The sequence below is a fragment of the Furipterus horrens genome, unplaced genomic scaffold, assembly GCF_987537825.1.
Source record: "Furipterus horrens unplaced genomic scaffold, mFurHor1.1.pri manual_scaffold_3, whole genome shotgun sequence".
Lineage (NCBI taxonomy): Eukaryota > Metazoa > Chordata > Mammalia > Chiroptera > Furipteridae > Furipterus > Furipterus horrens.
In genome coordinates, this window is record NW_028327173.1 from 1,033,500 (window position 1) to 1,061,128 (window position 27,629).

Genomic DNA, 27,629 nt, shown 5'->3' on the forward strand with positions numbered 1-27,629 from the left:
AAGCACCCGGCTCCCCGCCGCCTGGGGAGGCTCCGGCGCTGTGGTCCCTGTCGTGGCGGCGCCCCTGGGCAGCCAGTCCCGGGCACAGGCACCTGCATTCTCCGGAGGGCATCCTTCCTGCTGACCCCACAGGCCCTGCTGCCCAGTCCTGCCTTAGTGTCCCGGGGCTGCCGGACAGGCGGTGACAGACATCTGTTGCCTCAGTCTAGAGGCCAGGAGTCCTGGCCCAGTGGCCACGGCTGCCCACCCTCCCTCCGTCCTGCTCCGGCGCTCCCTGGCTCGGCGTGCCCTCAGCTTCTCCCGCTGGCAGGGCCCAGAGCTGAGCTGGCTGCAGGGACCGCTGGTGCTGGGCTGGGGCAGCCGCTGGCAGGGCGGGCCTCAGCGTCCCCACGCTCAGCCTGTGGACCCCGACATCCTTGGGACATGGGTGAGCTCCTCTGCACCCAGAGCCTCAGCTTCCACCCGGGTCTCCTGGGGGTGGACGCCCAGAGCTGATGGGCGTGGGCTCCCACCACACCTTCATCAGAGCCCCACCGGGGGCGGGGGTGTCTCCGGGCTTCAGTGGTTCAAAGCTGTTCGAAGGGCTGCTGCGGTGGGGAGCGCAGGGGGAGCTGAGGGCCCCAAGAGGGGGCCCCGGCTGAGTGGGGGGCAGTTGGAGCCTGGGTAGCCCCACTTTCCTGCAGAGGTGAGCTGGCTCTGGTTTCCCCGCTGGGAGAGACTTCTCCCAGAGGTTTGTGGGGGGGTGGGGCAGCGCTTTGCTGCAAGGGGCATGGGATGCAAAGGGCAATGGCAGCGTGGGCCCCTCCCCTGCCCTGCCCCTGCCCCGTGCCCCCACTTTCACTCCATACCTGTAAGCAGCTGCGGGCGGAGGCAGGTCTCCCCATGGGCGGGCGGAACTGTGTTTGCGTGTTTAGTGCATCTTTAAAGCGGCTCTGCAGCTGTGTCTGCCTCAGTGACGCTCCCCGCTCCCCAGCGGGTGCGGCCCACGGCGCAGCGTGGAGTCATTCCGGGCTTGGTGTGTCTGTGTTTGTGAGCGAGGGCACTGGCGGATCCGCAGGCTGAGTTGGGGGCATGGCACGTGGTTGGGAAGCTGGGTCCAGAGTGAGGGGGTGCGGGGGGCCCGTTTCTCCCTGGCGCTGCCCCCCTCCTGCCTGGTCCAACTTGCAGGGGGTGCCCCACAGAAACCGGGGCTTGAGCTGGCCAGCCGGCCCAGGAGCCAGGCAAGGACAGCCTCTGGGCAGTGCACGCTCCGGGGCTTTCTCAGGAGAGTGGAGAGACAGATGGACGGATGGGTGGGGACCGACAGAGGCCCAGGGAGAGTCAGGCACACCTGTGGGGACGTCGGGCACAGGGAGCCTCCCCACTGGCGCCCCTTGGGCTGCTAGCTGCAGCTGGGGTCACTAAGCCATGAGACTGGGTGTCAGGTCACTTCCCCCTGAGCTCGGTGTCCAGCGGGAGACCCCGCTCCTGGCTGGTACCCCGTGTTCTCTGCCTCCTGCCCTCCTGTCTCATCAAAGAGACGGAAGTGGCCCCCGTGCACCCAGCTGTGCCTTAAAACGCCCTGGGTGGTGACTCAGCTGTCACTGTCTCCACTGGGTGCTCTTGAGACACATGAGGTCACCAGGGTGGGTTGGCCAGGTTGGGGACCCAGGCATCCCCGAGCAGACAGCCCCCCACACATGCGGCTCCCGCAGGGCAGAGGGGAGATGGAGGAGGGGGGCTCTGGGCTCATTGCTTCCCCCAGTGCAGGTGGCCCTTCCCGCCTTGGCCTCAGCGTCCCCTTCTCAGCCTTACTGTGACTTTGGCTTGTCCAGGGGTCTTGGCGGGAGCAGGGAGAGGGCTCGCTCTTCCAGCAGGACCCCAGGTCTTCAGAGGACCAGCCCTCCGCTGGGCAGGGCCCTCCCCACTGCATTCCAGGCCTGGAAGGGCCTGTGGCTGGTGGGCTGAGAGCCGACCTCAGAGCCGCAGGGCCCCAGGCAGGAAGGGACCCAGGACTCGCCCCCACGACTGGGTGCCGCCAAGGCCGTCAGGGTCTTCCCTGGGCCACTGGTTCGGGTCCTCTCTGTCCAGCCTGGGTCCCCGGCCTGGCCATCTCTAGTCCTTGACGTCCCCCTGTGACTGCAGTGGCTTTCAGTCCTGCCCTGATGGTCATTGTTCTGGCCAGTCTGGTGGCCTGGGATTTGGGGCACCAGGGTAGGTTGAGATATGGGGTGCCATTCCCGGGGAGCCAGCCTGCAGTGACCAGCTGGTGGCTCCATCCCTGGGGGACAGAGCTGGCCCCGAGTGGCTGTTCTGGGCTGGCCTTCCCCTGACTCCCTGGGACTTCCGCTTGCCCCTGCGCTCTCTGAGGTTGGGGGCCTGTCTGGCCTTGGGGGTGGGGGTGCTGTGAGGAGCCAGGGTTTCGGGGGTGACCTGTGCTCCTTAGCAGTCTTGTGAATTGTGGTACAGGTCACTGTACCCTCAGCCACGGTTTCAGCCCCCGATGCCTGCTTTCTGGGGTGTGTGATTGTCCTGGTCGCAGTCACCCCAAATGAGTGGGTGGCTTAGATGCTCCCTGGGGATCCGAAATGGGGAGGCACCCCTCCTCCCAGGTGTGTGGTGGGGGCCCAGCTCCTCGGATAGCCCCCCACCCTCGGGGGCAAGGAGGTGGTCAGTGAGGGCTCCCTAGAAGGGGCCCAAGGGGGGGCTGGGCAGCACTCACCCAAGCCGGGCTGACCTGCGCCTGTACCTCCGGTGGGTGGGGTGGGTGCTGCCTCTGGTGGGGGGGCTGCTCCCTCTGCTCTTTGCGTGACTCTCCTCAGTGACTCACCCCCCTTTCTTCTTTTCGTTCCTTTTTTTTGTTCTAAAGGAAAACATAAACATTTGCGTATCAGCCCCGGGTGGCTGCTGGGCTCCGTGATCCATGGGGGGCTGGGGGCTGAGGATCAGGAGAGAGGCCGGCAGGTCAGGAGCATGGGGCCCTGGGTCCCCGCCCCGTGTCTGTCTTGGGCTGGACTCACCCGAGGCTGCGGGTGAAGGTGTGTGTCAGGGCACACACGTGAAAGCCACCACGTGGCAGAGCGGGACCTGCCACCCCCCAGGTCCGGCATCCACGGCAACCCTGAAAGCAAAGGAAAGATGCCCGGCTGGGGTGGGGCCTCAGGGATGCTGAGCGAGGGCTGTGGAAGCGAGGCGCCCAGGGGCGGCCGTCTGGGGGGCAATGCTCACTGCCGGGGCAGCTGCTCTGGTGCCGAGCCCCCTCCCTGTGCCGTGCGCCAAATCGGGGCGGCTGTGTGGTCCCCCTCTGCTGCCCAGCAAGCCCTGAAGACTGTCCACCTCGGGGGCAGACACTGCTCCAGCAGTATCTTGGGGTCTCTGTCTGGAAGGAGAATGTGTCCCCCAGGGCCCCTGCTCTGAGCTCATGCTCACGCCCGACCTCCCGAGACGCTGCCTCCGGCCTGTGGTTGCCCATGTCTTAGTACGAGCAGACCCAGTCTGCCTCCAAGGCCTGGGGGTGGAGGGACAGGCCCGCTGAGTCGGGGCAGACCTCGTGCGCTCAGAAGGCAGAAAGCGGCGCTCTAGCCTGTCTGGGCCCGTCGGCGCCGGGTCTCGGGAAGGTGGCTTGGGTGGGGGTGTTGCCAGGGCAGTGCCCCTGCCCCCTGATGGCCCTCGCTGCCACCTGAGCTGGATTCCAGGGGCCTCTTGGTGAGCCCGTAAGCTGTGTGCCTGGTGAGACTCCGGGCACAGGGGAGCGGTGGGCGGTACAGCCCTGTCCCCTGCGGGGCCCCCAGCCCAGACCTGTCCGCACAGACCCGGCCCCCTGCGGATGGGCTGGAGGCTGAGCGTAACTCCCCTCGTCAGCCTCCTGGGGTCTGGCGTCTCGCCGGTGTCTCACACCCACACTTACACAGCCATCGTCCTTCTGGCTCAGAAGGGGTCAAGTCTGGGGACGAGGCGGTGTGCAGTGGCGCGTGCCGGCCTCTTGCAGCTGGGCGTCTCTCCCCGGGCTGGTGACAGGCCTCTCACCCTGCAGGTGACATGGCAGGCACCAGGGGCTCTAGGCTGCTGGCACCCCTGCCCCCGCAACCAGCCCTCTTTGCAGTCAGCCTGGAGCCCCCTGCTTGGCACCTGGTCCCACCTGGGCGCACAGTTTCGGAACCTTGCGGGTGCCAGCGGTTAGAGCGGCCCCCTCATGCCACAGATGCCCCCTGGGGCTACGCCAGGGCGTCCCCTCTGGGTCCCCTCCCAGGGTAGCCTGGGGACGGATTCTATGTGAACCACAAGCCCTTGACCATCCACGCAGCTTTGGTGTTGGAGACGCTTGTGCTGCCCCCCAGGATTTTAGAATGGCCTCCGTTCCACCATCGGACACCCAGGTGGTGGTGTCTGTGTGCGGCCCGCTTAGGAACAATGCTACGTGGAGCTGCGTCGTTGTGGGGGACCGGGGCGCAGCTCTCAGGGGGCAGTGCCGGGCGAGCACCACGGGACAGGGCCGCTGTGCGTTCGTCATCGGCATGTGAGAGGGTCAGAGCTGACGTCTGTCCAGCTAGGGGTCCGGCGGGCCGCCCCGGACACCTGCTCTTCTTTCCTCTGTGCTCTGACCCTGCCCAGGCCCCTCGGTGCCCTCAGCCCCCGCTCCTGCTGCTGCCCAGCCAGAGGAAGGACTCTGCACCCCGGTGGGAGGCCCTCGGTCCCCCAGAGGCCTTGCTCTCCAGTGAAGTGGCCTGGTCTTGCCTGGGCTTTGCAAAGGCTGTGACTCTGGCGACCCATTCTCTGCCTGCCCTTGCCCGGGGTTCCCCAGAGCCAGAGACAGGGGCCAATGTGTATCCATTTGCATGCACTTGCTTCTGATTTCCAGGATTTCTGTGTTTTTAATCAGTGCAAGCGTCCCAGTGGCCCCTCTGCCCAGGTGGCGCAGCACACGGGTCAGCCTGCTGCGGGGGGTGGGGCCTGGTCAGAGGCAGCCCGACAGACCCTGTGGGGCACCGTGCGGGGAGGGTGTCCCCGGGGGGGCTGGGCTGTGTGGCTGCACTTGCCCTGGAGTCGGCCTGCCTGCCTCAGTGCCAGGCTGGCAGTGGGTCTGCCCAGCTGCTGCCCGCGGGCGCGAAATCGAGGCCAGACGGGTGCGGGCGGTGGGGCCAGGCAGCACGGGCAGGGCCCCGACCCGATGGCCTCGGCCAGGCGCCTGTGGCCTGAGCGGGGCTCCAGGGCTGTGCTGTGGGGGGCGGGAGGAGGGAGGTGAGTGAGCGGGTCTGTGCCCACTCAGGCAGGACTGTCCCGAAGCCCCCAGCGCTCTGGCTGTCTGTGGTCTCCTCAGCACCCGGGAGCCCTCGGGGAGGGCCTATGGGGTCCTCTCAGCCGCTCGCCCAGCGCCCCACGTCTGTCCCCACATGACCTGGCCTGGTCATGGCCCGGGGGCTGGCCTTGCCCTGACCCCAGCCCCCCGCCCCAGGTGGTGCTACCTGGACAGTTTGGGGAGATGAGCACTTTGCCTGGAGGGACTGCCCCCGAGTAGTACCCGTGGGGAGCAGGCTTCAGGGAGTGGCTGTGGCGCTGGCGGCTGTGGGGTCGGGGCCCACGTCCTGCCCACCGGGACCCCGGGCAGGCCCTGTGCTCTCGGGACCTCTGTCCAGGCTGCCGAGCAGGAAGCCCTCCAGCTGAGGGAGGACTAGGGGGAGACACTGGGGGGGGGGGGGCTGGGGAGTTGGCACAGTGCCAGCCTGAGGCACGCGCGTGAACCGAGTGGTGTCGAGGAGCGGGGCTCTCAGGGTCGGCTCTGGGTGGGGAGGGGCGGGCTCAGCGTCCGATGTGGTCGTGGCTGTTGGGAGCAGTGTCCCCACGGCACAGGCGTGGAGGGTGGAGGGTGGAGCTTTGCCCACCTGCAGTCCTGGCCAGGATCCCAGGCCTGTAGGCCCCAGGTCTGAGGCCTCAGTCTCCCCCGGCCTCCTCCTGGCGGCGCTCGGGGCCTGAAGGACAGGCCCAGCCGGAGCTCAGGCCAGATCTGGCCACAGGCTGGCACCTGCCCAGATAGAGTTTTAGACTTGGAAGATGAAGCCTCAGCCCAGGAGCAGGCCAGCAGGCATGACAGCTCTGGGCGCCCTTCTCTGCGGCCACACCCACCCGTGCCCTGGTGTGCAGGCCTGGGCCCTGTCCCCAGGGGTGGGAAGCCTCTTCTTTGGAGCCCCTCTGCCCTGTCAGCCCTGAGCAGGATCCGGTCTGGTCTGTGTAGCCGGGACCGGGCGAAGGCAGCTGGGAGGCAGGCAAGCAGGGGAGGGGGCTGCAGCGGAGGGGCAGTGTGCCTGGCGGGCGCTCCAGGGCATGAGGTGCACCACATCCCCCAGAGAGGGGCTCAGGCAGGGGCCCCAGGCTCGCTCCCCTGTCACCCGACAGAATCTGCTTATTCTGGTCCCCTCTGCAATCAAGAACTCCTGAGGCCCACCAGGGACGGGCAGCCCCGCCCACCACCAGCCGCGCCAAATGCTCTCAAAGACAGAATTTTGCTTAAACGCCCAGAAAGGACATTTAGGAGATGAGAATCTTAAGCAAATTAACGAGTGCGGCAGGCGGCTTTTAATCACCGCCTGCAATCGCAGGCTGTGGTAACGGAAGTCATCTCGCTGGGCCGCGGGGAGGGGGGCGGGGCTGACGACGCCATGGATTATTCATCAGAACTTGAACTTGAGTCTCAGCTTCACTGCAGAGTGGTCAGGAGCCTTCTGTCCGCTCTGAGGACAGCAGGCTGGGCCTTGAGCCCCACCCTGCCGGACTCTGTGGTCCGCACGCCCCTGGCCATCAGCCTTGCTCTCCCGGGCCTGTCTGCTGTTGCTCTGTGTCCCCTCTCCCTCCTGCCCACCATGTCTCTTCTCCCTCCTCACCCCCCATGTCCCCTCTCCCTCCCTGCCCCCCCATGTCCCCTCTCCCTCCTCACCCCCCGTGTCCCCTCTCCCTCCTCACCCCGTGTCCCCTCTCCCTCCTCACCCCGTGTCCCCTCTCCCTCCTCATCCCCCGTGTCCCCTCTCCCTCCTCACCCCCCGTGTCTCCTCTCCCTCCTCACCCCGTGTCCCCTCTCCCTCCTCACCCCCCGTGTCCCCTCTCCCTCCTCATCCCCCGTGTCCCCTCTCCCTCCTCATCCCCCCGTGTCCCCTCTCCCTCCTCACCCCCCGTGTCTCCTCTCCCTCCCTGCCCCCCATGTCCCCTCTCCTCCTCATCCCCCGTGTCCCCTCTCCCTCCTCATCCCCCGTGTCCCCTCTCCTCCTCACCCCCGTGTCTCCTCTCCCTCCCTGCCCCCCCCATGTCCCCTCTCCCTCCTCACCCCCCGTGTCTCCTCTCCCTCCCTGCCCCCCCATGTCCCCTCTCCCTCCTCATCCCCCGTGTCCCCTCTCCCTCCTCATCCCCCGTGTCCCCTCTCCCTCCTCACCCCCCGTGTCTCCTCTCCCTCCCTGCCCCCCCATGTCCCCTCTCCCTCCTCATCCCCCGTGTCCCCTCTCCCTCCTCATCCCCCGTGTCCCCTCTCCCTCCTCACCCCCCGTGTCTCCTCTCCCTCCCTGCCCCCCCATGTCCCCTCTCCCTCCTCACCCCCCGTGTCCCCTCTCCCTCCTCATCCCCCGTGTCCCCTCTCCCTCCTCATCCCCCGTGTCCCCTCTCCCTCCTCATCCCCCGTGTCCCCTCTCCCTCCTCACCCCCCGTGTCCCCTCTCCCTCCTCACCCCCCCGTGTCCCCTCTCCCTCCTGCCCTCAGTCTCTCCTCCCCTGGAACTGGGGCTGCTGGCCATTCCCAGAGGGGACTGTCCGACGGGGGGACAGTTGCTCCCTGGCCTCCGGCCACCTCTTACACATTTGCACTTGGTCCTGTTGCTGGGACTGGCCCCCTCTTGGCCTGGCAGACCCCACCTCTGCCTTCCTGCTCAGCTGTAGGACCCCCATGGCTGCGGCCAGCAGGGCGATCAGTCACACCAGGTGCCTCGCTTCTGAGACCCCTGTGGACACAGGCCTAGGGACCCTGACGCTGAGCCCCTATGTGGCCAGTGTGGACACGGGAGAGTCATAGGGCCATCTCACGAGGGCAGGTCCCCAGAGCCCAGGCAGTGGGCACTCTGACGGAGGGGCCCGGGATCCGTGAGTGGCCGTGGGTGGAGGACAGCTGCCCCTTTAAGGGAGCTGGGCCGCGGGCCCTGGGGCATTCCCTGGGCAGGATCCAGGTGGAGGTGGTGAGCTGACCTGGTTTCTCTCCCCCTCTACACCTGGGGCCTCCCCTGGCAGGAGGCAGCCACACCTGGGGTTACCGGGCTGGCGGCCCATCTCAAACTTGGTCTCCAAACACCTCCCCAGGCCATGCCCAGAGCTGCAGGTCAGGGTGAGCAGCTGTCTGCAGGCGGAAGCTGTCAGCTTCCCAAACAGCCCCAGGGTGGAGATCTCCTCCCTTGATCTGGGAAATGTCATGTCCCTCAGATGCCAGAGCAGCAGGTCAGACCAGAACATGCCTCCCAGCAAGAGGCGGGGGGGGGGGGGTTGGTGGGGGCTGCTGAGCACAGGTCCCGCTCACTGCCCGCCGCTCGGGGCAGCAGGCTGCGATGGGGGCTCTCCTCCTGCCTCCTGGTGACCCTCACCATCCCCTAGACCCCTGGGGCTTCTGCAGGACCCTCACTGAGGGACAAGGGATGTGTGGGGGAGGCAGGGAGGGGGCCCAGGAGGGATTTGGCTCCTCCGCCCTGGGGGGGGCTGTGTGTCAGGATAGAGAGACCCTGTGGTCGAATGGGGGCTGCCAGCTGGGGGACAGGCAGCTCTAAGGGGGGCATGCAGCAGCTAGGAAGGCCTGGAGGTCAGGACAGCAGCGGGGGGCAGTGTGGCGCCGCCCCTCCCCCACCCCCAGGCTGGCCTCTGAGAGCCGCCCCCTCCCCCGCGGGCCCCGCGCCCTGCGGGCTGTGAAGGGTTAAGGTGGGCGGGGCTCCCGGCGGAGGGCGGTCCGGCGGCTCCGGGCTCGGGCTCGGCCCGTGGATGCTGATGGGCACGGGCTCAGGGACGCGCAGGGCCAGCCTGCCGCCCGCGCCCCCTTGGGCAGCGCTAGCAGCGGTGGGGGTGGCACCCGCAGGCCATGGAAGAGCCGGGGGTCCCTGGTGGGCTGAGCCAGGACCAAGGTAAGGCGGACAGGAGGGGCTCAAAGAAGGGGACAGTAGCCACCCCTTCAGGGAGCTCAGAGCAGCTTCTGAGCGGCCCCTCGGTGACCCACTGACCCCGCACAGGCAGTGCTTGACCCCCCCCCCCCCCAGGGGCCTCTGGGAGGGCCCAGATCCCTCGTGCTGGCGCCTCCCTGTGAAGGGCGGAGACAATCCTGGTGGGCGGCAGGAGGAGGTGCCCCCAACCTCAGCCCAAAGGGTCCCCAGACCTCCAGCCTGCTCCCAGCGGACACCGGCCTTGGTTACGGGGGTCAGATATGGGGTGTCCTGGCCTGCGGGATCCGGGGGCTCGCCTTCGTCCAGGGCGGGTGGACCTCACTCAGCACCACGGACAGCGCAGCGGCCGCCTTCCCCCGAGGGTGCCCCCATCTCGGTGCTGCTCTCAGGTTTCTGGACCCCAGGAGGGAGATTTCCTGCTCTGGTCTATCCTGCTGCCCTGATCTGGGGACCCGGCACTGCCCTGGGCAGATGGCACAGATCAGCAGGGCTGCGCAGCACCGAGGAGCTGGGGCGGGAGGAGGGGCAGGAGTGCGGTGTCAGGGACCCTACGGGACAGGGCTTCTTCCACGCAGGGTCTCTGTCTGCCCCCAGGTGCAGCACGTGTCTGGCAGTGCGGGGGGCGGGGGGGCTGGCGCTGCGGCTGTGGCAGGAGTGACTTGGGCCAGACAGCTGAAGAACTTCCCAGTTAAGGGCTGGGGTCCGAGGAGAGTAGGAGCCTGCCTTCTGGCAACTTGTACACATCCTGGTTGTCCTGGACCTAATTGTTGCTGCCCCCTGATTGGGGTGGGCACAGAGGAGGGAATGGGGACCCTTGAGTGTGTGTGGGGTGCAGAGGCGTCATTGCTGGACGCGCTGAGGATGGCGCGTTCCTGGCAGGGCTTCCGATGAGCTGTGTGGCTGCAAGCAAGGCGCCCACCCTCCCGGGGCCTCTTGTGGCCGGGGGACAGCGTGGGACCGCCTTCACGGGCGGCTGGGAGCCTTCAGTGCGCTGGTCTGGCCCACGCGCTGTCCCTTCCCGTCCCTGGCGAGATGCCCTTTGTGACCAGAGGACAGTGTGGCAGGTGTAGGTGGGGCGGGTGGTGCGGACGCTGCTGGCCGGGCTGCCTGCTGCTGAGAGCGTGCGGGCGCCCGCTCCGGGGAGAGAACGGCCTCCCATGTGCAGCCGGGGACGGAGCAGGTGGCTGGGGTCCTGGCCCTGCTGCTGCGCAGCTACCGAGCCGGCGACGATGGCCTCGGTCCTGCTGGCACCTTCCTCCTGGAAGGCCTGCGCGCACGGGGACGCAGGGCGCTGCCTGCGGTGCCAGCAGCTCCCCATCCGTGTTGGCAGCTGCTGGGGAGGGGCCTCCGGTGGGGGCTGAGTAGTCGCCAGTGTCACCTCTTCTCAGGACCCCGCTTCCAGCGCCGTGAATGTGGGCTCCCGTGGGCTGGCCCGGCTTCCTGTGTGGGGAAGGCTGCGGGCGTGGGCCTCGGGTGGGGACGGACACCCCCAGTGTGGGGACAGGAGGGGTTCTCTGAGCCTGGGAGGCTGGGGGGAGAGGAAGCCACCGATCTGGGCAGCCCCAGCAGGGGACCTCCACCAGCCAGGGGCAGCGTGCCCTGGGGACCCCAGGGGGGGACCACATCCTGCGCTGGGTAGTTGGCCGAAGGGAGCTAAGCCACCCTGACAGCCCACCTGCTTGAGCATCCACAGGGACCCGAGGTCCCGAGGGTGGGGGACCCAGGCAGGGTGCCCAAGGAAGGCTCCATCAGCAGGCACGTCCTTGGGAGCCATGCTGGGGCCCCCGACTTGGGGACACTGGGCCACACTATCCTGGGGGTCCTGCTCAGGTCAGGGAGCCCACAGACACACCTCCGAGGGGCGGCCCAGGGTGGCTGTTCCCCGTCCATGGAAGCTGGCCTGGCCCACATGCCTGTCCCGACCACCGAGCTGTTTGCTTTGGAAATTCTCCCTGGAGTCTAGGGTCCTGCAGTGAAGAGCCAACCACCCACTTCCCAGCCAGTGGGGGGGGGCATGAGGGGGACAGCACAGAGGGTCAGGTGAAACTCAAGGAGAGCCCACCCTGGGAGAGGAGGCGGGGCCTGGCCCCAGGCAGGGGGAGCAGAGCAGGGGTCCCGCCCCCTGCCGGAGGCGGTAAACTTGGAGGCTGGTGTCTCCATGCCGAGGCCCCAGGGCTCTCCAAGAAGCCACCATCAAGGGCCGGCTGCCCTGGCAGGAGGAGCAGAGGCTGGGGAGAGCCTCGGGCTCAGCCTTCTTTTCTGTCCCCTCTGCCCGCTCTGCCCGGTGGCATCCAGCCCAGAAAGCTGCTACCTGGCACCCCCTGCCTCCCCGGGGTGGGGGGGTACGCAGTGGGGGCAGGGCCAGCTCCACCAAAGCCTCCAGAACCCTCCCTGGGAGCGGGGCCCTCCCTCACTCTGCAGGAGTTTCCTCTCCTCCCGACAGGCAGGCTGGGCTCCATCTGGTGACTTTTCAGGAAAGTGCCCCCACCCCCATGGAGGCTGGGAGCCTCTCTTCCGTCCTCGCTGCTGACAGAGGCCCCCGGGGACCCCATCCCCTTGTAGGCTGTACACCTCCCTCCAGGGCGCTCTGACCAAGGCAGGTGCACATGGGTCCCCCTGCATGCCCCTCCCAAACTCCGCCCCGGGGCCTGGCCAGGAACCCCCAGAACACACGAACCGGGGCACCTGTGAGGGCAGGAGGCTGGGGACACTATTAATAGAGTCCTCTCCACAGGACTGTTGCGTGTGGTTAATGTCACCGCGGTGGCTGAGGTGGGGACCCCCTCAGCAGCACGGGGGCGGGGCAGCTGCTCTGGGACGGCCATCGCGGAGGCTGGACTGACCTGGCTGGGGCCCGGGGGCAGCGGCCAGCCAGCCTCAGTGGGCTGCAGGACGGCACTGGAGGGGCTTCTGTGGGGCGGGCCCCAGGCGCGGGACACTCCTGCCCACTGCTACAGGCGCCGGGGACCGCTGTGGACAGCTGCGCCTGTCGCTGGTGTGTTACTCCTTGCCGGGTGACAGGCAGGACGGTCCCTCTGGCCCTCCCTGGGGCTGATCGAGGTGCCTGCTGGGAAGGGACCAGGCTGCTGCTGGCCCTCGCAGACCACGCGAACCCCAGGGGGCCTCTTTGGGAAGGTGGGGCCAGTCCTTGGCATGAGGACAGATCGTGGCTGGCCTTTGGAGCTGTCCCTGGCCCCCAGGCTCTAGAGCACAGGCCAGGGGAGGGCAGGGGTCCAGAGGCTGGCTCCTGCGGCCTCAGTGCTGCCCAAACGGCTCTCACCTCTCCTGCTGTCAGCCTGCGCTGCCTGCCCCTCAGGGGGGTTTGTGGGAGGAAAGGGGCACATCCTGGCCAGTGGAGGGGCCAGTGTGACCCTCCTGCCCTGGCCACCCCCACTCCTGCCCCAGCTGCCCCTACTCCCATCCTGTCCCCAGTCCTCCGCCCACTGCTTATCTGGGACCAACAGAGGCTTTGCTGACCCTGTCAAGTGACCCTCAGGCCAACCCGGGCTCCCACAGCCCTAGGCACTGGGCACAGCCACTTTGCAGGGGTGATGGCATGAGGAGCCCACTCACACTCTCTAATTAAATAAAAATAGTTGGGGGCGGGGGCAGGCACCCAGACACTGGGGGAGGGGGCAGCTGCTTCTCAGATGTTTAAATAATCTCAGCCATCTGTGTGTGGCCCGGCGCCCCCTCCTGTGAGGCCTGGTCAGGGGCCGGCTGATCCCTGCTCAGCCTCTGCCTCCTTCCTCTTCTCCAGCCAAGCGCAGTGTGAGCACCTACTGTGTGCAGAGCTGGGCCCACAACAGCAACAGAGAGAGAAGGGGGGAGCCTCAGGGCTCCTGGAGAGGCCCAGGGCGCGAGGACCCCCTGGGGGTGGGGTGGGGCCAGGGAGCCTCACCCACGAGTCCCGAGGTTGCTGACCACCCTGTCTAGTGGACTTGGGACGTGCCCTCTTAAAGGTCCTTCAAAAGGCAAAGAAGTTTGGAGCAGGAAGGGGCTGGAGCATGAGCAGGGCCTGTGGAGGGGCGGCAGGACGTGCACCCCCACGCGGCCCCAGGCCACCCCCACGCCGCGGGAGCACGCTTGCTCAGTGGACGCGTGGACGCACCTGCACCCCGCGGTGGGGGGGGTCTGCCTGCCTGCGTGGGCTCTGCCCGGAAGCCTGTGGTGTACTCTGCACTCTGTTGGAAGATTAAATTGATTTCCCTGCCTCCCCCGGGGCTCAGCGGAGATGCTGAGGATGCCGCTGGCCTCCCGTCGCCAGCTGTGTTAGGACAAGACCCATTTCCACCGTGAGGATAAAACTAAGCCCGTGCTCCTGGCTCCTGACAGCGAGTGCTCGTCCCTGGAGCATCGGCCGCGCGTCCCCTGCAGAGCGCGGGGCTGGGGTGCCTTCCGCGGGACCTGGACAGGGACTCCCCTTCACGGGAACTGCCACGCGTCCCGGTCAGCCATGGTGCCAGGCCCAGCTGAGGGGGACCCCTCGTCGGTGGGTGGCCCTGCCCATGCGTCCGTCTGTGCCAAGCACGTCTGTCTGTGCACAGGCTCCTGCAGGACGAGCTCCAGAGCTGGACAGGACTGGGGGTCCCTGGGGTCACACCCTGCAGAGTGGCACAGGCCTGTCGGCCCTGAGGAGTCACAAGGGACTCAGGTCACAGGGGCAGGCACAGGCAGTCAGGAGGGGCTGAGAGGGGTGCCTCTGGTGTGTGCGGTGCGCGTGCGGACGGAGGGGCCGGGGCGCCCTTCTCCCCCGTGGGCCTCCTGCCCCGTCGGCCCTGGCCCGTGGGTACCAGGGGCCCTGGGCCCGGCCAGCCTCCCGTGTGGCCTGTAGCTCCCGTCTGGGACAGCTGAGGGGACCTGGAGGCCGGGGAGCCACCAGGCAGCAGCCTCAGGTGCCCGGCTCCAGGCGGGGAAGGAGCGGGAGGAGCTTGGCTGAGCGTGCGGACGGCGGTGGCGCCTGGGGCTTTCTGACCCTGGTCGGCCCTGTGCAGCGGTGGGTACGCTGGGTGGGTGGTGGGGAGCCTGGCTCTGGTGTCAAAGGCGCCCCAGGGACCCTCTGTGATGCCTTTGTGGGGCTGGGGTGGGGGCTGGGCCCTTCTTCCTCCAGGTGTCAGCTGGGGTCTGCTCTCAGGCAGCACTGGGGCGGGGTCTCGGGCCTTGGGCCCTGGGCCCTGAGTGGGACTCTGATAGAGTGGTAGGTGGGACTCGCTCAGGTGACCATGGGGTCCCGGCTGGCATGGACACCTGGGCCTTTGGGAAGGTGGTTGGGGCCGGGAGGCAGGGCTGGCCCCGTCCTTGGCTCTGACAGGTGCTCTGCCCATCCCCTTGTGGGGCCCTGGCTGTCAGCATGCAGGGGGGTAGCTTCCCTGAACATGCCAGGCAGGGGGTGCAGGCTATTGGGAGCCAGGCTGAGCATCGTGGGGGACTGCCCGCCCGTGGCTGAGTCCTCTCCTGCGTAGTAGCCACTGGGCAGGTCATGGTGGCCACAGGGGCTTGTCCTGCTGGTAGACGGTGGGATGGGCTGGCGGCCGTTCCTGTCTGAGGCCTTCACTGGGCAGTCACCACGTCTCTGTGGCCTCTTTGGGCCTTGATCTGGATCCCAGGTTGGGGTGCAGCCCAGGCCAGCACCCGGGGTCCCAGGCAGCCCTGGGGACTGAGCTCGGCCCTCACAGGCAGGTGGTAGGTGGATGAGTGGCCCCCACATCGCCCTAGCATGGGGGGGCTGGCCGTGTGGGGGTTGCCGCAGCACTCACGGGCGCTGCTGTCTGTCTGTCTCCGCCTGTCCCCTGCCGCGTGCTGGCTGGCGCGTCCAGTGGAGCGATGCATGAGCGCCATGCAGGCGGGGACGCAGATGGTGAAGCTCCGCGGCAGCTCCAAGGGCCTGGTGCGCTTCTACTTCCTGGACGAGCACCGCTCCTGCATCCGATGGCGGCCCTCCCGCAAGAATGAGAAAGCCAAGAGTGAGTGGGTGCCTGGGGGGGCCCCTCAGAGCAGCTCCCCCCTGGGTGAGGAGGTTGGGGGGCTGCCTGGAGAGGGGCGGGCTGTGACCGGAGTCCCCGCCCCGTAGTCTCCATCGACTCCATCCAGGAGGTGAGCGAGGGCCGCCAGTCGGAGATCTTCCAGCGCTACCCCGACGGCAGCTTTGACCCCAACTGCTGTTTCAGCATCTACCACGGCAGCCACCGCCAGTCGCTGGGCCTGGTCTCGCCCAGCAGCGACGAGGCACGCACCTGGGTCACCGGCCTCCGCTACCTCATGGCCGGCATCAGCGACGAGGACAGCCTGGCCCGCCGCCAGCGCACCAGGGACCAATATCCTTGGGCTGGGTCTCACGCTTGGGGGAGGGGTGGGAGAAGGGGCGCTAGGGCGGGGGCGGGGGCGGGGGCACCGGCCCTGCTGGTCCCGTGTCGGCCCCTAACTCGGCCCCAAAGTGGCTGAAGCAGACGTTCGACGAGGCCGACAGGAACGGCGACGGCAGCCTGAGCATCGGCGAGGTCCTGCAGCTGCTGCACAAGCTGAACGTGAGCCTGCCCCGGCAGCGGGTGAAGCAGATGTTCAAGGTGAGGCGGCGGGGCCCCCGCGGGGCGCTCGGGCCGGCGGGCGTGACACCATGAGGGGCTGCAGGTGTGTGTCCAGGGGCGGCCGCCCGGCTCGGGCTGCAGGGTGGCCTGGGCGCTGCCATCGGGGCTGCAGCCGATGCAGGGGACGCGGCCTGGCCGGCCGTCCTGGGCCGTTGCCACCTCTCTGTAGCTGAGCTGGGTCCTCCCAGTCCAGAGGCCTGGGCACCTGGGGCCGGTGCTGGTCAGTGAGGAACACCCAAAGGGGGCCACACCCCCTTTCCCTCCCCCTAATACACCACTCTAATGGGGGGGCGCCCTTCCTGTTGGGGTCGCAGGTGCCCAGATGCCCCGCATGGGCAGCACAGCCAGCCTTCCAGCCCCCGAGCACCCTGGTGTTAGAACGTGAAGATGCGTCCTCCAGCCGAGGAGAGGCCTTCGTGGTCAGCCGTCAGGGCCCCATTGCCTCAGTGCCGCCTGCAGAGGGGGTTCTGAGGGCCTGACCCAGGCTCTGCACCCACACACACGCACACGCATGCACACGCACACGCACACACCTGAGCACGAGACACACAAGCACACATGTGCACAAAGCACAGGCATGCACACACGTGTCGTGCACGTCTGAACAGGCACACACACATACCCGAACACACGGGCACATGCATGCACACACACAGCCTCACGGCTCTGTCCGGTGCAGCCCCTGCTGGGCTCTGATGACAGACAGGTGGTCACGCTCGGTGGCTCAGGGCCGGTGTGTGAGCGGGGGTGAGCGGGCTGCTCCCAGACTGCTGGCTGCGGACGGGAGGTGTACGGGGCCCCTCCTGAAGGCCCCGGAGGGGACAGGGCCAGCCTGGGCCGAGGAGCTGGCAGACCGCTCAGACCTGCAGGTCATCCCCGCCTGGTGCCTGCCTGTCCTGCTTCCAGGGGCAGCTCTGGGGTCAGCAGGCCCTTCCAGAATGGCGAGGCTGTGATGCGGGCCAGCAGGGGTCGGGCTGGCTCAGGATGTGGGGTCCAGATCGGCCACGGAGGCCGGAGGAAGAAGCCCCCTTACAGAGTGGGGTGTGAGCGAGTACAGGTCCTAGGGCCTGAAGTTCCAGCACCGAGTCCTGGCTTAAAAATGCCCCTTGTGGGGGCTCTTGGAAGCCCCTCTCCCCCCTCCTGTAAGGGTGTTGGGTCTCTCACGCACCCTCCGGCACCTGGGGGGGTCCCTCAAGATGGGCTGTATCCAGGCTTCTGCCTGATCACCCCGAGGATCCCTGGAGAGTGGAGGAGACCCTGCACCTGGGTCTGGCAGGCAGGGTGGGCTCCGGGCTGACTTGCGGGGGAAGTGAGTAGGGGCTGCCGGCCGGAAGCCACAGACCCAGGCCCTGGGCAGCCCAGACAGCTGGGTTCCCGAGCAGCGGTGCCTCCCTGCCCACCAGCCTGGCCGCTCTCGGCCGGCGCGCGGAGCCCAGGGAGGGAGGCTGGCCTCTGTCCAGCCGGGCGGAGTAGCTCTGATTGGCGCTGTCAGCCTGGCTGTGGAGAAATCTCACCATCGTGTCCACCCCTGGAAATGGCCCGACCAGAGGGGAAACCGGTGTGCGGGGCGAGGAGGGGCTCGCTCGCCATGCAGTGAAGTCTGAGGTGACCGGGGTGTGGTGAGGTCCTGCACGGCCCTCGGCCTCATGACCTGGGAGCACTCGGGCCAGCTTCCACTGCGGCTTTGCGCTGGTCCGTCTGTGAGGCTGGGGGTTGGCTCTATCCTTTCCGGGCTCGGGGAGCTGTTTTTTTTTTTTTTTTTTTTTGTTTTTTAAATATATTTTATTGATTATGCTATTACAGTTGTCCCAATTTTTCCCCCTTTGCTCCCCTCCGCCCAGCACCCCCTTCCCCCAGCAATCCCACCCCCTTAGTTCATGTCCATGGGTCGTGCATATAAGTCCTTTGGCTTCACCCTTTCCTACATTATTCTTAACTCCCCCTGTCTGTTTGTACCAACCGATTATGCTTCTTAGTCCCTGCACCATTTCCCCATTTCTCCCCCTTCCCCTCCCAGCTGATAACCCTCCAAATGATCCCCATACCTATGATTCTGTTCCTGTTCTGGTTTGCTTAGTTGGATTTTGTTTCTATTTTTTAGATTCAGTTGTTGATAGTTGTGAGTTTGTTGTCATTTTAGTGTTCATAGTTTTGATCTTCTTTTTCTTAAGGAAGTCCCTTTGACATTTCATATAATAATGGCTTGGTGATGATGAGCTCCTTTAGTTTTACCTTGTCTGGGAAGCACTTTAGCTGCCCTTCCATTCTAAGTGATAGCCTTGCTGGATAGAGTAATCCTGGTTGTAGGTCCTTGCTTTTCATCACCTTGAATACTGCTTGCCAGTCCCTTCCTGCCTGCAAAGTTTCTTTTGAGAAATCAGCTGATAGTCCTATAGGCACCCCCTGTAGGCAACTCTCTGCTTTTCTCTTGCTGCTTATACGATTCTCTTTATCTTTCACCTTTGGCGTTTTAATTATAATGTGTCTTGCTGTGGTCCTCTTTAGGTCTAGCTTCTTTGGGACTCTCTGTACTTCCTGGACTTGTATGTCTATTTCCTCTGCCAAATTTGAGGAGTTTTCCTTCATTATTTTCTCACAAAAGCTTTCAATTTCTTGCTCTTCCTCTTCTCCTTCTGGCACCCCTATGGTTTGGATGTTGGCACATTTAATGTCGTCCCAGAGTTTCCTAAGCCACTCCTCATTTTTTTCATTCTTGCTTCCTCATTCTGCACTGGTTGACTGTTGTTTTCTACCTTATGTTCTAAATCATTGATTTGAACCCCGGTTTCCTTCCCTTCACCATTGGTTTTATGTAGATTTTCCTTCGTTTCATTTAGCATGGCCTTCACTTCTTCCCTTATTCATCTGCCATACTCAGGCATATCTGTCAAGCCTGTGAGCATCTTTATCACCAGTGTTTTGAACTCTGTATCTGTTAGGTTATCTATCTCCTTGTCTGTTAGGTTGGCTGTCTCCTTGTTACTTAGTTCTCCCACTGGAAGCTTGGTCTGTTCCCCCTTTTGGGCCATACTTCTCTGTCTCCTCAACTTGACAGGCTCCTGTCTGTGTTTGCCTCTGTGTCCCAGGTAGAGCTGTCACACCTGTTAGGTTGTAAGGGGCGGAGCCTTAGGGAATGGTCAGTACAGGGCAACCTGTTTCATCACGTTGTGGTGCTGTATGTGGGGGAGGGGTCTGAGAGGGACAATGCTGCTTGCCCAGCACTCACCCCTTTTTCAGGCACCTCTCCCACCTCCATATGGGACTGGCGCCCCTCTAGCTGCTGCCCTGGCCATCATTCCCAGAGTGGGTGGGTCTACGGACGTTCTATGACCATGGGGGCCCTTTAAACAAGTGGACTCTGCTGAGAGACCAGCAGTTTCTGCCTCCGCCCCAGCCCCCACGGGTCTGCATAGTCAGAAGCAATGAGGCTTGATTTTCCCCGGCACTGGGACCATGAGCTACACGGTCTGGTCTGGTGCTGGGAACACTCCCCAGGTGTCTCCCCCCACTTTAAAAAATGTGTGACTGCGCTTTCTGCTAGCCTGTCACTGCTGCTGCTGCCACCACTGCTGCCACCACACTGCATCTTCTCTGCCCCAGCTCTGCCCCTCCTACCTGTCTGGATGACCATTTCTTCTTTATATCTTTTTTTGCTGGACTTCCATGCAGCTCGATTTTCTGGAACTTCGGTTGTCATAGTTCTGAGGTAGCTGTGTTCCTTCTTAGTTGTGGAGGGAGATGCAGCGTGTCTGCCTGGGCCTCCATCTTGGCCGGAAGTCCTCATGGAACATTTTTAGTCACTGCTGGGAACAGCAGCTGGTGGAGATCCGACTGTGCCGCTCAGGCAGAGCCCAGTGGAGGCCAGACCACCCCGTGGGTCACACAGAATGGGCATTCAGGCCCAGCCACAGCCAGGCTTCCGGCAGGGCTGCTGGACTGCGCTGTCCCAGAGGGACCCTTTGACCTGCACCATGTGCTCTGGGCCGGTCTGTCCTTCCGGCTCCTGGGCTGCCTTCAAACCCAGCACCAGACACACCGGGGCCTTTGTTAGGCATCTGCTGGGCCCCTGCCACATGGCTCTTGGCTGATGTCCTAGCACCAAGCTGACCCTGTCCCCGCCTGGGCATGGGTCCCTGGCATAGGCGCCTGGGTCCTGGGCAAGACAATGGACAAGGATGCCCCGCTGGGCACCCACCTCAGTTCCAAGCCGCAGTGCCGTGGTGGCAGCAGCCAGGAGTGCAGGTCAGGATCTAGCCTTCCCAGAGCCCTGCTCTCATTGGGAATGGGGACAAGGGGGGGTGGCTATTGCCCCCAGACTCATTGGTGATGCTCCTGATTCCGAGGGGGCCTTAGGGACCTGGTACCCACCCCAGGGCCGCCCCAGACGGTGTCGCCACAGAAGACACTAGCCAGATGGCCCACCGGGCTTGTGGCACCGCTGTCCATGGTGCTGAACCGGAGGCCCCTCTGAGCTGCTTCTGTTCACCCCTGGACCGAGCAAGTGTCTTCTGTGGCACCTGCTCAGGTCCTGACTCACCCACTCCCAGGGGCTCTTGGCGTCAGTGCACCTCAGGCCTCGGGGCGGCCCGGCACCCAGGCGCTGGGCACCCTCGCCCTCTGGTCTGTCCCCAGGGCAGCACCATGGCCCTCAGTGTCCCCAGGGCCTGACACCTCAGAGATGCTCCCTAAGCCAGTGGGGTTGTGAGGGGCCCACGGTCTCGCTGGGGTCCCAGTGGCTTTTCCCTGAGGTTCCCGTGGGCGCGTAGGAGCCCCTCTGTCTGCAGAAGGGTGACAGTGGCAGGTCCTCTCATCTCTGTTGTGGGGACCAGAGCCAGGACACGCTGCACCCGATGGGCCTGGGGCTCTTCTGTGTGGGAGGCAGCCGTTGCAATGGCAGGTCACAGCCAGGGTGGGCGTGACTCGGGGGGCTGCTGGCTCCCAGTGCGGGGCCTTGTGCTGGCTTCAGCTGCAGGCTGCCCTCGACAGGCTTGGACACGTGTGGTCAGGTCTGTGTTAAGGGTCACTCAGTGGTCTTGGTGGGAGAGTCACAGGGGACCCCAGTGAGGGTCCCGGGAGCCACTGTGAGGCTGTGACATGGGCAGTGGTGTTGGAGGAGGGAGGGGGATTGCAGGGGTGACTGAGAAGTGGGGGTGGGCCTGGAGGGCCCCTCGTAGGTGCGGCTTGGGGTGGGACACAGGGGGACCCACAGGTCTGTGTCGCAGGAGGCAGACACGGATGACAGGCAGGGCACACTGGGCTTCGAGGAGTTCTGCACCTTCTACAAGATGATGTCCACCCGCCGGGACCTCTACCTGCTCCTGCTGACCTACAGCAACCACAAGGACCACCTGGACGCCGCCAACCTGCAGCGCTTCCTGGAGGTGGAGCAGAAGGTGAGGGCTGCTGGCAGGGGCGGGGTGCTGGGGGGAGCTCGCACCGGGCCACGGCACCGTCCTCAGTGTGGACACTCGTGGGTCTAGGGCTCCTGGGCCCAGCCGTCCCATCTGCGCCCCCAAGCTCGGGCCTTTGCCGCCTCCCCTCCCCCATTTATCTAGCAGATGCCCAGATGCCTCCGGGTGCCAGTAGGGCACGCGCGTCCCTCTCCCTCGGCCCCAGGCAGCCCCGTCCATCCGGAGGGGCTGAGTGCTCCCTGGGCACTGCCCTGCTGACCAGGGACCTGGTGTCCAGAGACTCAAGGCCTGGACCCCTCGTCCCAGGCCCTGGAGGAGCTGGTGCCACCAGCTCTGAGGGGCAGGACACTGGAGGTCCGAGTGGGGGAGGGAAAGGCCAGTGTCCCTGGAGGAGGGAGGGCCCCGTGGGGGCTCAGACAGCATGTGGCCCTGTTCCCGGGGCTGGTAGGAGGCAGCGGCGAGGACAAGCTCCTTCCCGGGACCACACCGGCCCACTTTGGGTGGAGAGCGGGCAAGGACAGAACTTCTGGGGCCAGATATCCCAGCCAGGGATGGCTCAGGCTGCAGGCCTGCCCGACCTCGTGTGCAGGGAGTCAGCCTTGCGGGGACAGCTCGCAAGCAGCTGCCACCGGGCACGGCCAGGGCTGGGTGGCAGGAACCACAGAGGACCGGCTGGGGGACCCAGGGCGGTCTGTGGCGTCGCCTAAGATCTCCCATCAGGCTGTGCTGTCCTGTCTCAGACATGTCCCTCGGGGCCACTGGAAACCCAGGTGGGGCAGGGGAGCCACCCCAGGCTGGACCCAAGCTCCCTCCCCGCTGCAGACACACGGTTCGCTGGGGCTCGTCCTGTGGCCGCCCGCCGGCCTCCTCTCCATCCTCTGCCACGTGGGAGGCTGGCCCCGGCCTGGGGGGACCCAGCACCCTGGCCCCTCGCTTCCAGCCTGGCTGCTGTGGGTGGCATCACACATGCCATGAGTCCCTGTCCCTGCTGCCTGCACAGGGGCAGAGGGTGGGCAGGTGGCCTGGGCGTGGAATGGACAGAACTGACCTTTGCTCCCTCACCTTTGCCCCAGCCTTTCAGAGGGCTTCTGCACTCAGTCCGGGGCCAAACCCTCCTCCAAGCAGGTGGTTTGTGTCGGGTGCCCTGGTGCCTGGCCCTCCCGAAGTCCACAGCCATTGGGAACTCTGAATCCTTTTGTCCCCCCCTCACCTGTACCACCCCCCACATTCCTGAGGACTTCCTGGAAGCCCCGCTCGTGGGTCTGCTATGGGGCACTGGGGGCTCCTGGAAGCCGGGGAGCTCACGCGGCCTTTGACGCAAAGGGCCACCTTGGGTTTGGCCGCGGTGGGCCGCGTTCCCGTGAGGGACAAAGGCAGGCAGCAGGAGGAGCTTGGCAGAGAGGAGAGGTGGCCCCCGGGCCCCGGATCCTTCCAGGTGGGACAGGGTCAGGCACTGCTGCACCGTCTCACACCCCAGCCGCGCTCTCTGCCAAGCCCGCCCCCAGCCACAGCTCTCCGGGTGGCGACTGGGGGTGGCCTGAGCATCCTCAGAGCCAGGGCTTCCGAAGCCAGGGGACCACCTGTGGGCCGCTGGCCGGTCCTGAGTCATGTGACACTGGACGTGGCCAGTGAGCCTTGAGGTGGGGGAGCGCACGGCAGGGCCCAGAGCCCACCCCACTGCACGGCTGGAGGCAGCGGCCTGGGGGCCGAGGGCGGGTGGGACCGAGGCTGGGCCACCCTGGTGATGGATGGCTGGCCTGGGCTGCGCCCCTTCTCTGGTCTAGATGGCTGGCGTGACACTCGAGAGCTGCCAGGACATCATTCAGCAGTTTGAGCCGTGCCCAGAGAACAAGAGTAAGGGGGTGCTGGGCATTGACGGTACGTGGGGCGTCCCCTCAGTTCCACTCTCCTGGAGGCCAGCGGGGCGTGGGGGCACCGAGGGGCAGCCTGGGGACCTGGGCGGGCAGCTGGAGCACGTGACTACGGCGGGACTGAGCCCGCCCCGCGCCACGCTGCCCTGCAGGCTTCACCAACTACATGCGGAGCCCCGCCGGGGACATCTTCAACCCCGAGCACCACCGTGTTCACCAGGACATGACGCGGCCGCTGAGCCACTACTTCATCACCTCGTCCCACAACACCTACCTCGTGGGCGACCAGCTCATGTCCCAGTCGCGGGCGGACATGTACGCCTGGGTGCTGCAGGCCGGCTGCCGCTGTGTGGAGGGTGAGTGCCGGGCGGCCCGGCCTGGGGCGTGGGCTGGCGTGTCCTGTCTGAGGCCTCTGGGCAGGGTGCCGGGCAGGGGCTGGGGAAGGCCCCCCGGGGTCAGTCGCTGAGCGGGAGGAGGCCATGGGCTCTGGGCCTCCGGGCTGCGCAGCCGTGGAGCCGACTCGCTCGCCTGCCCGCAGTGGACAGCTGGGACGGGCCCGACGGGGAGCCCATTGTGTGCCACGGCTACACCCTGACCTCCAAGATCCTCTTCAGAGACGTCATCGAAACCATCAACAAGTACGCCTTCCTCAAGAACGAGTGAGTGGCCGGCCCGGGGGCTGCCCTTGCCCCTCACCCTTCCTGGGGCGGGGGCTGAGGGGCTGCCTTCTGGGTCTCTGGCGAGGACGGGGCCCAGGAAGCAGTGGCAGGCGGGGCTCTGCAGGTGCCCGGGTCCACGCGCCCTCGGCGGCAGCCCGGTGCCAGCCGGCCACAGCGGCCACGGGCTCTGGCACTGATCACCCCCAGAAGCTGCTCTGTGTCCAGACACAGTTTGCTGTCACTCAGCTGTGGCTGCAGACACTGTTGACAAAATCCAATTTGGTTTCTGGAAATAGAAGAGGCCGCCCCGTGCCGCCAGTTACCTTCGAGTCTTAGCAGGCGCGGACGGGGCTGGTTTGTGGAGGACAGGAGGGCTGAGTGAGGACAGGGAAGTACCGTGGCCGCACGCGGAGGGGCTGGCTCTGTCTGGGGCTGTGTGTGTGTGTGTGGCGGGGAGCGGCTGTGAGCAGTCTCTGCAGGGTGGCCTGGGCCCCGGGACTGCAGGTGAGGGGCATCTCAGGGCCCAGGGCGGCCCGGTGCCCGCGGGGGTCTCAGGACAGGGCCCGCACTGCATGGGTCGGCGTGGTCTCTGCCGGCGCGGGGGTTCGGCCTCGCTCCTTGCCTGAGAAACAGGGCGATGCACACCTTTGCCCCCAGACCTGCTGGCTGTCTCTGCTCACAGGACTTGCCCGTCCCTGGCCCTGTTCCTGTCCTCTTGGTCCAAGTGACTTACATTTTTCTGAAAGGGTTCTTTTGCTTTTTGGCAAAAATCCAAGTAAAATGGGCACATGGTTAAAAAAATCAAACGAGGGGAGAACTCACAATGAAAAGCCCCACGCAGCGCCACGCAGATGACAGCGCTCCACGGATGGTGTGTGCCAGGCTGTGTTAGGACCCCAGGGCCATCTTCCGGACGGTGTCTCCAGTGTCTAGACCCAGGGGGTCCCTTCTCACAGTCTCCCAGCTGCATTGCTTCCGTTCCATCCGCATCATTGATAAGCCATGACTTCTGACTCGCTCAAGGGTTCTCTTTGGTTTTCCTGGAGTTTACAATTGCCTTTGCTTTCTCATGGGGGAGACATGCGTGCCTTCTTTACTAAGGTCTCCCAGCTCCTCTCCCACCTGCTCAGGTGCTTGTAAAAGCTATTGATGAGTGGCCAGTAGCTCCGTCTATCCTGGGCCCTGGTGGGGACCCCTTCTTTTTAAAAAGATTTTATTTGTTTTTAGAAAGAGGGGAGGGGAGAGAGAAAGAGAGGGAGAGAAACATCCATGTGAGAAATACTGATCAGTTGCTGCTTACATATGCCCTGACTGGGGACCGAACCCGCAACCCAGGCGTGTGTTCTGACCAGGGATCGAACCAGCAACCTTTCCCGTTGCCCCACCGGTCAGGGAGGAAACCCCTTCTTATTCAGCAGTGCAGGCCACCTGGGACCTACACAGTGGAACCTGGCCCCCCGGCCTCACCTGCTCCTCCCACGTCGGGGTCACAGGTACCCGGTGATCCTGTCCATTGAGAACCACTGCAGTGTGGTCCAGCAGAAGAAGATGGCTCAGTATCTGACCGACATCCTCGGGGACAAGCTGGACTTGTCGTCTGTGAGCAACGAGGATGCCACCAGGCTGCCCTCCCCACAGATGCTCAGGGGCAAGGTCCTGGTGAAGGTGAGCCCTGGCCTGCGCTCGGTGCTGCCCGGGGCCCGTCTGCCCTGGCCACACGGTCGGGGACGTCGGCATCACACCCAGGGCAGCGCTCCCACGCTGCTGCCCGGGCCGGCCCCCGCCCGCAAGCAGGCTACAGGCCCCCTCCGTGGTGGAACCTGCCCCCAGCCCTTCCTGCGGGGCCTTCCCACAGCCCCCTCCTCCCCCAGGGCAAGAAGCTCCCGGCCAGCCTCAGCGAGGACGCGGAGGAGGGCGAGGTGTCTGATGAGGACAGCGCGGACGAGATCGACGAGGACTGCAAGCTCCTCAATGGGGACGTGAGTGAGGGCAGCGGGGGCGGCCGGGGAGGAAGGAAGGGGGCCAGGAGGACTCGGCAGCGGCCCGGAGTTCCGTGCTAGCCACCGGGCTGCCGGGCACACGCGCGGTCTGAGGCCACCGGGGCCCCTCCACACAGGACATGCATCCCGCGTTCCCGGCCAGTGTGGGACCCTTGGGTGCCTGCTTCTCGGGGTGCTGTGTGCTCATCTTGCGCTCAGCAAGGGGGCCACATGGGGGGAGGGGTCCTCCCCGGGTCCCCCCACTCCCCCCGCACCTGTACCTGCCTGAGCTCTCACCAGGACACCTGCTTCCGGGCCCCTCTCCAGCCCACCCTGCTCCCGCCCAGGTGCCTGCCTGCTGGTCCTGCCCTGCCACCCCCAAGCCCCGCGCTGCCCCGCCTGCAGGCAGCACCCGAAGTCCAGGAAACCAGTTCCACAGCGCGCTGGCCCCTCTTCACGGCACCTCTGCTGTCCCGCTCCGGCAGCGCTGGACCTGGGGCTGCCAGCGGTGGGGGGCAGGGAGCTCTGTACGGTGGGGCCCGGAGGCCCGGGAACTGGTGTCTGCTCTGCTCTGGGCCCCGCTCGGTGGGCGGCGGCTCCCGGGACGGGTGGCACTGTGTCGCCCCGAGGGGCCATCGCGTGGGAAGGTAACTGCACAGGAGCTTTGGCGCCTTGGTGCCTTAGGAAGCCCCGAGGCAGCGGGACCCTTCCCGCTTCAGGAGGGCCTGCCTGCGCGGGCCCCAAGCTGATGGCACGCCCGGCTCTGCGAGGTCTCCCTGGCACCCACTCCAGCTGCCCGGGGCCCAGGCCCTGCCCGGGAGGGCTCCACATTCAGCAGGGCCACCCTGGGGCTGCCTCGGGCTGGGTGTCTGTCCTGTCCCCTCCCATCTCCTCGGAAGACTGGCGGGTCCCAGGCCCTGAGCCAGCAGCTGCCGTGTGCGCGGGTTGGCGGAGCCCCGCAGCAGCGTCATGCAGCCGAAGGGGGCAGCGCCGGAGCCGGACGGGCCCGGGTTCCGTCTGCAGCCCTGAGGCAAATCGCGCGCCTGCTGTTGGCCCCGAGTGGGCGGGGGGTGCGAGGGCTGGCACGGTGACCCAGCGGTCTGTGTGGCAGCACCGGTGAGAGGCCCGGACGGGCCCAGCTCCTTCTGGGGCGGGCCGGCCCGGTACCAGCAGGCCCCTGTGGCTCTGCCCACAGGGCTGGGCGCTGACGCCAGGCCTGGTCATGGGCTGTTACAGGCCTCCACTAACCGGAAGCGTGTGGAAAACATTGCCAAGAGGAAACTGGATTCCCTCATCAAGGAGTCAAAGATTCGAGACCACGAGGACCCAAATGACTTCACTGTACTGGCGCTGCCTCCACCAGGGAAAGCTGGGCACAGGGCAGAGGGCAGGATGGTGAGCACCTGAGGCTGGCTGACGGGCCTGAGCATGTAGTCTGTGCACACCTGTGCACACGCATGCATGCACCCATGTGTGCACTCGCATGTATCTGTGCGTACTTGTGTACACCTGCACACCCTACATGCCTGCACACACCTGTGCGTACTCACCCCATGCACCTGCACACACATGTGCACAAGCTCCAATACATGCACACCTGCACATGCCTGCACACACCTGTATGCACTCACCCACCCACATGCACACACATGCGACTTACCCCTGCATGCCCAACCTGTGCACGCATGAACTTTGCACACATTTTTGCACACCTGCACACAACTTTGTGCAAATACGTGTGCCTGCACACACACCTGCATACACACGTGTACACCTGCATGCGCACACACTCAGACATCACCTGCACTCATGCCTGCACATGCTCACACACACAAACCTGTGCATGCACACAACTGCACACATGGCTGCATGGGCCCCGCTGCCTTCGCCATGTCACAGCGGGTGGCTGAGTGACCATTTGCCCGGTGTGTGTGGCTGCTCCCGTGTGGCTAGCGATTGCAGTCTGTCCCCTAGAGG

General features: G+C 65.7%; 1 protein-coding gene across 1 annotated transcript in view; it reads left to right on the plus strand.

Annotated features, from left to right (window-relative positions):
* Positions 1 to 9,005: 9,005 nt before the first annotated feature.
* PLCH2 (phospholipase C eta 2) overlaps positions 9,006 to 27,629 on the plus strand; it is a 30,338-nt gene continuing 11,714 nt past the window's right edge. Inside the window, exons 1-11 of the mRNA XM_090268477.1 lie at positions 9,006 to 9,112; positions 14,965 to 15,111; positions 15,219 to 15,472; positions 15,583 to 15,711; positions 20,955 to 21,125; positions 22,928 to 23,021; positions 23,167 to 23,370; positions 23,553 to 23,673; positions 25,167 to 25,338; positions 25,545 to 25,652; positions 26,889 to 27,047. Coding sequence (XP_090124603.1) covers positions 9,070 to 9,112; positions 14,965 to 15,111; positions 15,219 to 15,472; positions 15,583 to 15,711; positions 20,955 to 21,125; positions 22,928 to 23,021; positions 23,167 to 23,370; positions 23,553 to 23,673; positions 25,167 to 25,338; positions 25,545 to 25,652; positions 26,889 to 27,047 — 1,602 coding nt within the window. The 5' untranslated portion in view covers positions 9,006 to 9,069. The remainder of the gene's footprint in view (positions 9,113 to 14,964; positions 15,112 to 15,218; positions 15,473 to 15,582; positions 15,712 to 20,954; positions 21,126 to 22,927; positions 23,022 to 23,166; positions 23,371 to 23,552; positions 23,674 to 25,166; positions 25,339 to 25,544; positions 25,653 to 26,888; positions 27,048 to 27,629) is intronic.